This window comes from Aplidium turbinatum, chromosome 17, assembly GCF_918807975.1.
Source record: "Aplidium turbinatum chromosome 17, kaAplTurb1.1, whole genome shotgun sequence".
NCBI classification, from domain to species: Eukaryota; Metazoa; Chordata; class Ascidiacea; order Aplousobranchia; family Polyclinidae; genus Aplidium; species Aplidium turbinatum.
The window spans coordinates 11185881-11198255 of record NC_137488.1 but is presented as its reverse complement, the minus strand read 5'-3'; the positions used below and the strand labels follow the sequence as shown (position 1 = coordinate 11198255).

General features: G+C 36.2%; 1 protein-coding gene across 1 annotated transcript; it reads right to left on the bottom strand.

Annotated features, from left to right (window-relative positions):
* Positions 1-235: 235 nt before the first annotated feature.
* On the bottom strand, positions 236-11300 carry LOC145786180 (uncharacterized). Its single transcript, XM_082597824.1, has 6 exons — positions 11093-11300; positions 10068-10229; positions 9610-9735; positions 9272-9383; positions 3368-3491; positions 236-708 (listed from the first exon to the last, which is right to left on the bottom strand). The coding sequence occupies exons 1-6, from the start codon at positions 11298-11300 to the stop codon at positions 496-498; spliced, it is 945 nt and encodes a 314-aa protein (XP_082453950.1). The 3' UTR covers positions 236-495.
* Positions 11301-12375: the final 1075 nt, after the last annotated feature.

The following is a 12375-nucleotide window of genomic DNA, read 5'->3' as shown; positions in this document are numbered from 1 at the left end:
CTCGCCACAAGAACATCTGGAGAAAAGTGCTTAATATAGGCCTAAAATCTGTTTACACTGATGATGCACCAAACGTGTTCAATTTTTCCTTTGCCAGATCTCTGATAAACAACTCTCACTCATAAAACCCTCTATGCTGTTGAAAGTACAGTATATTGCATTTATTGCTTCGGTTATTTTCTAACCCAGAATAGTTTTACGCTACACGTAACACTGAAAATGTTTGGACAACACCTTCAAAATAAAACAAGTAAAAATGTCATAAAAATTATAAATTTGTTTAAGGCTGCATGATTGTTACAACTGTCACATTGTCAAGCTCGGTGGCCGGACCTGCATCGGTGGTTCAAAGTCTTTACAAGTATGCATAAGTGCAGCGTTAAACTCTCAAAGAAGCTTTCTCAGTCAGAGGATAAAGATTCAATCAATCAATCTGAATTTGGCTAAAGTTCAAAATAGGTAATGTAAAATTATACATTCAAAAAATCATTGTTCTTAGAGAAGAATCGCAATGAACAGTTGCAGGAAAAGTAACAGAAAAGTTTTGTTTTTTGCAGAAACATTGACAGCTCCATTTTGATTGTATATTGGCATGCAGTTGGCCGGATCTTCACAGCACTGGTATCCTTCGTTGCTTTGATTTTGTTGCTGAACGGCCGAAGTGGATAGAGGTGGGGTGACGGGGGGAGGAGGTGTTGGGGTAGCCGTCTGTAAACAATTCAACCAACTTTGTTAAAAGACTGTGAAAGAAACTTACAATGTCCAAGTGCAAGGTTAAGTAGGCGATTGCATAGTTCTGATTGACTTTGTGAATATAATCATTGAGTAAAATGATTATCTTCAGTGAGCACCAACTTTACTACGACGTCTAGCCTACTGCCAATTTTTTTTTTGTCGTCCATCGCGTGTTCTGTCATGCAGATTGCAGATTTGTGTCGGATGACACTATACAGTTATGAAACCTGAATCAGGAACGCTGAGTCACCGATCCAGGGATGCTGAATCATGTTTTAGGAAATTACGTAAATGTTTTAATTTGTACCTACAGTAAGCTTATGAATATTTGTGACACATTATAAAGAAAACTGTATAGATCAGACAAAACAAAAGCATTGTTGATGGATGTAGCGTATTACATGCTGTTAGAGTTAGGAAACAAATTAATTTACAATACTATTAAGTTGGATTCATTTTTCAAGAAACATCACAAGACAATGTAATACTTTAATTAATGTCCAGCGGAAGTAAACGGTTTAGGTTTGAAGTCTTGATGTGAGATAAATGCTAAGACCGATACCCTAGTTTTGGGAGCAAGTCTTTTAGGCGCTGACAGTTAGGCGCTGGTCTAATAGGCGCGCACACTGTGGCGTCTGGCTATTTAGGTGCGGAGCATTGTGGCACCCGGTCATTTAGGTGCTATTCCTAGTAAAGTCTGTAGATTGTATCAGCTTGCCAGAAAATTATATCATGGCTTCAGTGAGTGAAGCTGCTAAAACCGGCAATGCTTTTCACACAAAATGTTACATTGAACAGAAAAATATATTGTTGTTTTATTGATTTATTATTGTTTTATTTGTTGTTAGTCCAGGTTTGCTTTGGTGAAAGCTTTATCAATAAATTATTGAAGCTTCCGAACATTATTGAGTTCATTTTTAGTTAACTCTTTCGCGACCACGGACGTATACACACGTGTTGGGATTTTTGCCATGATGACCAAGGAAGTATCCCTACGTCCAAGGTTAAAAGGTAGCCTATTTCAAGCAAAAAAATAATGTAAATGATGGCAGATCCATAGTCTTTGCCTGTCCTTTTTTGGCTAATTAAAAAAAAATATTTTGGCGGTGCAGTTATCAGATGAGGACTTCTTAAAGATGGGGACACAATGGATTTTTTTTTCTTTCACTCATTGGAATTGGCAGGCAAAACTGGCTAAGCAACCCCTTACTTTGGAATTTCTCGATCAAAAACACTGTAGGCTAAATTACGTAAACTTTTTGCTTAAAATTTTCCAAATTTCTCCATAATCATTCTGCTGTACCTCCTAAAGCATTGCGCGCAGAAACGAAGTAAATTTTTTCTAATGTGCAGAATTGTTTTGGCATTCGATTAAACTACATATATTTTCATATTATTGTATCATGCTTGGGTAGTAAAAATTATAATGAAGTACACTTTTCTGCCAATTTTTAATTTTTTAAAAAATTAGAAAAAATACCTTTTGGAAAGTTGCTAGTTGTACATAGAATGTTTTAAATTTTATTGCAAAGCTTTGCATCTTTGGATAGCTGAAGGGGTATGCTTTCATTTGATGTCAAGATTGTGCGTCTACGTCGATCACATGACATGTTTTTACCGCGTAAATACAACAGATTTGTGTGAAAAATGTCTGGTAATTTAGATTAAATATAAATTACTTCTCTTCGGGATGGATTGGCCATGTGACGAGAACGCGTAAGACGCTCTACTACTGTTCACATGAATACATTTCTACAGGGCATATAGGCTACACCTTGGCTACAAGTTGCAAGCATAATGGTGAGACTTCGCTCGTTATTAAACCTAGTCCGGGTTTTGACGGAAAACTAAGTTACTCTTCACTCAAGCCTACCGCCCGCTTGAGTACAGCCTACGGTACATTTTTTACTGATGTTTAGTTATTATTTGACCTAACTAAAAGTGAACTCAATCTCATACATTTTCGGAAACTTGAATAATTTATTGATAAAGCTTTCGCCAGCGCAAACCTGGACTAACAACAAATAAATGCTGAACACGCGCATTAAAAAAAACAAAATATTTTTCTGTTCAATATAACATTTTATGTGAAAATCGTTGCCGGTTTAAGCAGCTTCACTCACGGAAGCCATAACATATTTTTCTGTTCAATATAACATTTTGTGTGAAAAGCATTTCCGGTTCAAGCAGCTTCACCCATATATTTTTCTGTGTAATTAAACATTTTGTGTAAGAAAGCATTGCCAGTTTAGGCAACTTCACTCACTGAAGCCATGACCAACAACGCACACGCATTAACAAAACAATATATTTTCCTGTTCAATATAGTATTTTGTGTGAAAAGCATTGCCCTACGCCCCTACCTGCCAAGCTGATACAATCTACAGACTTTAGTAGGAATAGCACCTAAATGAACGGGCGCCACAGTGCTCCGCACCTAAATATCCAGACGCCACAGTGTGCGCGCCTATTAGACCAGCGCCTAACTGTCAGCACCTAAAAGACGTGGACCCCTAGTTTTGACTGCAACTGCATGCCCAGAATGACATACCCTGTATTAGTTCTTTTAACTGTTATCTTGAAGAATAAGATTCAACATTGACCTCACATGACCACGTTCCAAATACACTACCTGGCCATCAGAAAAGCAATTTCCCAATCGTTTACAATGACAAGTTCCAGATACTTCTGCACTTGGAAGAGGAACGCCTTTGAAACATCCGATCATGTATGGAAAGTCGTTTGTTATATGGTATCTGTAAGCGTAAAAGACCTTACTTCACATTGTCTATAGTTCATGATTAAGCGTGTAGTGAAAATGGTAGCCTAATACGCCCTTAAATTGATTAATATTTCCGCTCTAAAAGTGCACTATTCCGATTCAACGGCATCTAATTGAGTGAGGTAAACTTTCGCCCATTAGCAAGACTCAAATATTGAAAAAAATATCTCGTTGGTTAACCCATATCCTCCTACCGTCAGTTTAAACTGACAGCACGTTTATATGGTTTCTAGATTACAAACCGTTTTGTCGAAACCCAGTTAGTATGTTATGAGGTTCGTAAGGTCTGTACCTAACACTGTGGTACATTTAGTGAAATTCCGTTTATCCTTCGACTGGACATAACGGATCAAATTTCCAAAATGGATATTTTTTGTTGTTCGTAATTATAGCGGTGTCAATTTTTACTGGATCGCGTTATAATGACATAAACCACGAAATTAGTTAGAACTAACATTGCTGTATCCATATTTTGCATAATTAGAAGAAATTAATTGTTTGTTTAAGTTTTGTTACATTTCCGCTTCCGTCAGTTTAAACTGACGCTAGGGGCAGAAGGGAGCATGTAAATTGTAAATGATTTTACAAATTATGTGCAGAATAGTTGAGTTTAGGGGTTATTTTGCAAACATTTTGATTCTCAAGCAAAACGTTGATATATTAGCAAACAAAAACTTAATCTAGGTCAATTGGTGAACATAATATGGTATATCTGTTTCATTTTGAAGTTAAAAGTAGTAATATATCATACATCTTTTGATTTCATACAGCATAGCAATGGCAAAACATTTGCATGATAGCAACAAATTGACAGTTTTTGAAGCATTGGAAGCTCTTGAAAGGTTAGAAACTGATGAAGAATCAATATCAGAAGTCGTGTCTAAAGCAAATTTAGTTATATTTCCTCCTGAAGATGATGGCATGGATACAGATGAAGATGATGGTGGTGAAATGGATTGTATTCCAGACAATCTATGTAGTAGACAGTTGTTGGCTAATGCTGAATTGGATATCGTTGGGAATGGGGGCATTCCCAACAATCTTTCTGACAACCAGCAATTAGACAAAAGTGACAATTTTTCCAAACTCCGGCCATTCTTTGCTGCAGTGAACAAACAATGCCTTGCAAACTACAAACCTGAACAACATGAGAGTGTGGATGAAAGCATGGTACCATACTTTGGGAAACATGGCGCAAAACAATACATTCCTGGGAAGCCTATAAAGTTTGGCTATAAGCTGTGGGTGCTAGCGAAGCCGTCAGGCTACTGCGTACAATTCCGCCCTTATGCAGGAAAAGACTCCCAGCTGGAAGAATCCGAGGATATTGGGCTTGGGATGGGAGCTGCGGTAGTAGCTCATTTGATGCAACATCTACCTCCACAAAGCGAGTCCAGTTCCAACTATCATGTGGTTATGGATAACTTTTTTACAAGTCCGGGACTTCTGCGATACCTTCGTGAAAAGTCTATTGCAGCTACAGAAACAGGCAGTGTTAACCGCATGGAAAATCCTCCCCTCAAGCGAGTTAATGAAGTTGACAAGTTACACAGAGGTGCCTCGGATGTTGCTGTGGAGACATCACATAACATTGCTGCTATCCGATGGAAAAACAGAAAAGTAGTAAATGTTCTGTCAACCTTTGCAGGAAAAGACCCACTGCAAAAAGCGAAGCTATATAGCAAGCAAGAGAGAAAAAAGATTGATATTCAGCAGCCAAATGTAATACACGTTTACAACCAACACATGGGTGGTGTTGACCGTTTGGATGAAAATGTTTCAAAGTATATGATCAACTTGAGAAGCAAAAAAATGGTGGTGGCCATTATTTCGTTTTTGTATTGATATGGCAGTCAACAATGCTTTTCAAATATATCGCCATCGCAAGACCGATGCTGGTGATATTCGTTTAGATGCTCTGGGCTTCAGAAGAGCAGTTGTTGAAAGTTACCACCAGCTTTATCGAAAAGATGTTCCAGATATACTGTTTACGGGACCCAGGGCATCTTCGCAACCCCATATAAAATACAGCACTGTCCAACACTGGATCATAAAAGGGAAGCAACGCCGCTGCGCCAAACCAGGATGTTCTGGAACATCCCTTTATTTTTGTGAAACCTGCAATGTTGGCCTACATCCTCAGTGTTTTAAGGAGTACTACATGAAATAGATGATGTCAAAATTGGGCTCTTTCAGCTGAACTCAAGCCGGGTGAACATGTGAGACGAAATGGTTTCAAGTCAGTATAAAGTACATTTTTACGATAAATCAATATCGCCAGACGTTGAATCAACCAAGAACATTCCTATCTTTTGATACTGTGACATTTATTTGATTCGTTAACATGTAGTGATTTCTTAACTTTTTTGTCCTTTTCCATTATTGCTTTGGTTGAATACGTATTAGACTAAACACTGACCGAGAAAACTTTTTCGTATTTATTTTATATGCCCCCTCCTGCTCCTAACGTCAGTTTAAACTGACAGGCCAAAAATTGTTGATAATTGTCCCCACCAAATTTTTTTTTCAAAAATATTGTTCAATTTGGTTAAGATACCTTAAAAATAATATACATACAAAAAATTGCAAAAAAATTTTGATTCAGGAGGATATGGGTTAAATCTTTTCAGGGAGAAGGTATTGTCCACTGCCTGCCCATGGCCACCTGGAGATGCGGCCTGATTTGTCACATTTTGCAGATTTAGATTACAGCTACTGCTAGTGCTTGACTGACAGTTTTTGAGATGTTTTTACTTGTTGTGGTTTCCTAATGACATAAAACTTTTTTGTTGCCTTGGGGAAGCAGTAGGAAATGAGAAAAAGTAAGTTGAAAAACGCAAGATCAGACTGTTATTGAAAATTAACAGTCTGACTAAATTCTTTGAAATCAAATTTTCTTTGTTTTACTTTTTCAACATCTGAGGATGTTAAAACCTATTGTGTCATTTGAGGAAAAAAATAAAGAAAGCGTAAAAATATAATTTTTAGAAAGATTTATTTAAACGTTCGCCCAAAGTTAGAAAAACCTGGAAATTTCTGCAAAATGTGACAAATCAAGCCATATCTTTAGGTGGCCATGGCCTGCCTAAATTGGACAAGTGCATATTTTCAATTTCACAAATTTACCCATCAGTGCAAAATGCTAGTTATTTTAAAAATCATTTTTGCACATTATTCAATGACATCTAGAGTATACGGTGAAAAAATATTTGCGCTTGAACTTACTGTAGATGCCTCTTTTCAAAGTGATCTACGTTGTCTCGCATAAGCTACTTGGAGGTAAAGGTTTTTCGTTAGGATACAATAAAATATGATATAATTTACCAAAAAGTTTGACATTTTGACAGCTAAATTTGTTTTTTTTTTCTGTTGATTAAAAATATTTATTTGAAAAGCAAGTTACTTCTAAAGATTAGAGAGCTTTGGTAGGGAGTTTGCTTTGTTGAACCATAGACAAACAAAATAAAGTAAGTTTAGCTAGTGTCACGATTCTTTCAATCTCATTAAGGACATATAGTTTATAGGAATATCAACGTAAAAAGTCAAATAAATGGTCGAATAGTTCTACTTGTGAGAGGATCAATGAAAATTCTTAAAGGACTTTAACGAATGGTTTAGCACTTCCAACAAATAATCAAAAATATCTGGGAATAGATAAAGATTCCAACACCTGTAACTCTTGTATTCGACTTCAACGTACTTCACTCACAACTCTAATCTCGATCACAACTTCTAATAGCACCAACTCTCATCTACTCGTATTCAATAACTTCAACTTCAATCAATCAATCAATCATTTTATTTTTCGTCATTAACGCGTCCGGGACGAAAAAGATACTAACTACAAAAATCGATATAAACCTACCAGCACGTTAACGAACGGGAAAAGATGGCAAAACCTTGAAAGGTTTAAAACGTGCCTGAATGAAAAATTATGTAGTAGGCTATATATCAGTAGTCAGCACGGCCACAAAACCCAAAAAAACAAATAGCAAAAAATAAAACAAAAACAGAGAAGCACACATGTAGTAATGAATGACAGCCTAATGAAAAGTGTTGTGGATTGAATTTGCCAGTTCCAATATTGACGTGGATGAGCAGTCATAATAATAATAATAATAGGATGGAGAAAGAAAAACGGACATAAAAGAAACCCATCCTCAGGCAAAAGCCCGTTTCAATGTGGCCCAGGAGAGCAGGTGTTGAGCTCTTTCTATGGTTAGACTGCACATCACACAGTAGCACAGTAACTTCAATTTCACTCACAATCAATATTAATTTCAATGATCATCTCAATAATACAGTGAATTACGCCACTAACCACTATTTAAAGCCGGTTTGTTTTGACCAGTATTTCCAGAAGAAACGATAATGTTACGTCATAAGAACTCATTGTTCTGGTCAAGTTTTAGAACCCCCAAACATCTTTGTGAAGTCATAACAACCTATACTATCTGACAAATTGCTCGATCTAGTGCAGCACTTCTTAAACTGGGGTAAATTTACCCCTGGGGGTAAATTTCCTCGTTTTGTGGGGTAAATGAGCTATCAATCAAAATATCCACATCAGTTGACGGGACAGAAAAATTGTGCCAGCTGTAGGTATTGGTATTGTAAATATCATTTCACCGCTTGACGGAGATAGCTGGAGATGATCTCAATCAAAACTTGAAGAATGACATCATCAGTCATCTTCAAAACTTGCAGGAGGAGTTTGAACGATATTTTCCCGAGATAAATACTGGCAGCATTTTGATGAAAGTAGCGAGAAATCTTTTTGTATGTAAAGTGAAAAATGTTCCTGAAGCAATCCAAGAAGAATTTATAGAATTAACAAACGATTCTTTTGCAAAAGATGCGTTTCACTCTTGCAACCTAGAAAAGTTTTGGGTTAAAATATAACATTGCTATCCAAGGATAGATATATTCAAGCTTTGAATGTTTTGGTCACGTTTTCTTCAACTTACCTATGCGAAAGTGGCTTCTCTGCATTGCTTAGCCTACTATCAAATCTAATATTTGTTGTGCATTATCTCCTACTGTACCAGACATTGAATAACTCTTTGCCAAAAAGCAAGGGCAGCCGTCGCATTGAATGTAACTGTTTCGTTTTTTAATAAATGAGTACCATTTTATCTAAGTGGGGGTAAATCTGATATTCATCTTTGTTAAAAGGGTAAAACATACAAAAAAGATTAAGAACCACTGATCTAGTGAGTCGGAAAGCCTTCTAGTCTTGCACGTATGCAGATTCTTCTAGAAGTACGGTACATTACATTATGAGGATTTCGCAATCAAAGGTCACTGTAACCGACGATAACATTTCGTAAGAAATATACGATTTCAAACAGTACGCTCGGTCAAGACTCATAATGTAGCCTGTCGTGAGGCTTCGCATATTGATTGTGACAGCGGGTTCAACATGTTTTATTCCAAAGAGATATAACATAATTAAAAACTGAAAAAATCAAATGATTTTTTAATTATGTTATATCTCTTTGGAATAAAACATGTTAAACCCCCTAAATTTGCTTTGTTTTGTTTGTCTATGGTTCTAAAGATTACTTCCCGAAGTTAGAAATAAATTTCTTGATTGCCACAGTAAATTTCATAAAAAATGTTTACCTTCAACGATTAGCCTGACTAATGAGAATTTAGTGCATAGTGAGTAAAATGCTGTAGCCTATACTGTACACACAAAATAAAAATGGTTTAAAAATACTTGGCTACTTGTAAATTTAAAAAGTTTTTTACTTGTACTCTCTTCTGTCAAATCGACCATGACACTCATCAAGATCCGCTGCGGTCAACAGCTGCCCATTTTCATCGTATGGCCCGTATATTGGAAGTCCATCCAAAGCAACACCTGGACGTTTGTTCAATAAACGTTAACTCATTTAAGTATGAAGTTACACTTGAAACTATAGCATAAGTCAAATAACCATAGCTTTACTTTTAAGACGATATGTCAATTTTATGTTTCTCTCCAAATAGGTTACGTAACTTTGGTTTTAAAACATTTGCTGCAGTAGCCGTTTATGATGAAGGAATGTTAAAGCAATGGGTCAATAAAATATGTCACTCAAACGCACCAATGAAGTCCGACTGGTTGCAGATTATGCTTTGCACACATAGAGGAGAAGTGGTATAGTGGTACTCTGTCGATCCTTCGTTCACGTTCCCCCAGCAGATATCTTGCATGGATTCCTCAACAATTCCTTGTATCAAAAAACAACCACTATATATTGAAAACGATTGTTGAAAGAAAGTAGGTCATAGCAGAAACTAAGTTTTTTTAAGACTTTTTTTTCTTAATTAAAAAGGGGTTTGACACATTTAACCTTAATAAGGTATTCTACTTATTTTTTTTTTTCTTGTTGTGGAAAAGTTTGGCTATTTGTCAATTTCTTAAGAATTAAGCCATAATTTATGCATTCGATAGCGACATTTGCATCAAAAATACAGCAAAAACACTACAAATAAACTATCACACTCCAATAACAAAAAAATGCACACGTAGCCTATAGAAAAGAAACTTGAGCTTGCATACCTGAATCACAGCAGTTTTCCGAATATGGGTTATAGATTGGAATACCGTTGCGAGTTACACCAATAACGCCGTCGGGAAGACAAAATGTTTCTTCAGTTAATGTAGGTAGAAAAGGAACTTGAAACTCATAGCTTTGCTCTCTTAGATTTCTCGTTCTGTAGCCTTGAACACAAAATTATTTTCCTATAACAAAGGTATCCTCGCATTAATAAGACGACCCCATAGCAGAATAGTTAGAACATAAAAATGCCATTCCTCTTTTGAACAATGAAAAACTTTGCTCTTATAACCTTACTTCAAGCCAAAAAGGTAAGAGCGTTTGTATTGCTTTCAAGTAAAACCGGCTTTTCATTCAAAAAATTTTTTTTTTGTGTCACCAAGTATTACTGTAGTTGTCATTGTGCTGGCGTTATTTTGCTGCTGTAGTTCAAAATGCAGTTGATTTTGTGGCTATAGTAAAAACTTACTTTGGGCGGCATATACTATTTACGAAATTTAATGAGGTTTACTGTGGGTTATGTAAAGTGAGACTTACTTGTTCATTGAATCAACCAGTTATCAACTTTTGCGATTGTTTTGTAATTTCAACTCAGATAGAAAATCAATTAGGCTACGTTTTTGATGGAACAGTGGCAAATTATGCACCTGACAGTTAAAACTTGTATAAGCGAAACTGCATCTGTGACTGTTTAACTTAGCGTTACAGTAGTTATAGCCTTCATTTAGATCTGTAGGCTACATCCTCTTGTATTATTAAATTTATAATGAAAATCTTGTGCAAGATCGGTAAAAATACATCTCTTATACTGGTAAATAAGCTACTGCTGTTTATTGTAGGAAATTTATTCGTAAGTAGCTTATGCATCACGCGACCAAAAGGCGTCCAAATAAAAAAAAGTCGATAAAGTTTCTCTTTGAATCTTGGAATTAGTTTTGCACTTTTGAAAATAACAGGTAAAATATCAAACAACTAATTTATTTTTTACTAGAGCATTGATTATATTAGTGGCTAGCTGCCTTATTACCGGTTTCATGGTCTGGTATCCCATTGCTTCTTATGACCACTCTATTTTCGTCGATGAGGAGAGTAGCTGCTACCGAACCTTGAAGTTGGGTATGGCTTTCTATGAAAGTTCTTGCCTGGAATAACTCAGCTTCTTCTGCTGTTAAAGATAACCCCGATTTTATTGTCAAAAGCAGAAGCAAAGGTATTGCAATAATTTGTCTCAACATGATCTTTTTTCATTAAACTGGAGATTGCAGAGAAAAAAACTAGTTTCTTTTTTATTGGCGCAATTAGTGGTGCTAGTAACTGTAGTAAGGTTTTCTCGCTAATCTTTCACCCTTGATAAAAAATGTCCGAAATACACAACTATAGTCACAACTCTTACTGAAAGAAAGGCAATGACACATTTGGTGACTTATAAAGTATTGCAGATTAATCATTCGTTTTGACGCTTTTGTTAACACTACGTGTATTGTTGTCTTGATAGAATACTGTTGGTAGGCTACATCATGCCGTCTGTCATATTAACAACAAGTTATTGTCTTCTCTGTATTGTCACCAACTCTAACGCTGCCTGCCTAGAGTTTTGGTTGTTGTTTGTATAATTTATTTTTACGTTGTTCTGTTTACTCGCATCTTTGCGAGACCTGACACAGACAGTTTATCAATATCATTCTATTGACCAATATCTTAAAATCTGTGAAGAATGGAGAGTTCTTCCTGGCTATCAGCACAAGGCTGAGCACTAAAACATTAAAACGAAGGGCCGAGAAATTGCATCGGTCATCGCTTTAGAATGTTGGAAGCAAAAGTGATCATCTCACAACTTTTACGACAATTTACAATAACTTCTCATGACGATCTTAAAGCTTTAAAGATGACTGGCGATCTCATTCTTCACTCAATATTTCCACTGAAATGTGCTTCTAGTAAAAAGTGATCTGTAGGCTACTATCTGTACGCTTATAGTTTTTTACAACTTATGTAGCCTTCTCTAATTTGATTTGCTTTGCTCTTTGTGTAATATTTTTCATTACTTTGCAACGCCATACCATAATTCACAGAAAACAAATTTAGGCATTATAAAAAGATTAGTTGGTTTGAATCCTTACTCTCGGACTCAGAAAACTTTATCTCGGGACTCGGACTTTGAAAAGTTATTCCTGGCAGTTTTGCATTCTTGTATAGAGGCTTTATCACAAACGCAGGCCCGGTTACTGAGATTCAAGTACATTGGTCAAACGCACACTTTGAGAACCGAACCAGCACCGCGTGATCTTGAGGTTACTTCGTGTACAAAGT

Coding starts and splice junctions, on each gene's coding strand:
- LOC145786180 (XM_082597824.1), bottom strand. CDS start 11,300: ATGTTGAGACAAATTATTGCAATACCTTTGCTTCTGCTTTTGACAATA. Junction 10,230..11,092: donor GATACCAGACCATGAAACCG/GTAATAAGGCAG, acceptor TTTGTGTTCAAG/GCTACAGAACGAGAAATCTA. Junction 9,736..10,067: donor GGAAAACTGCTGTGATTCAG/GTATGCAAGCTC, acceptor TTTTGATACAAG/GAATTGTTGAGGAATCCATG.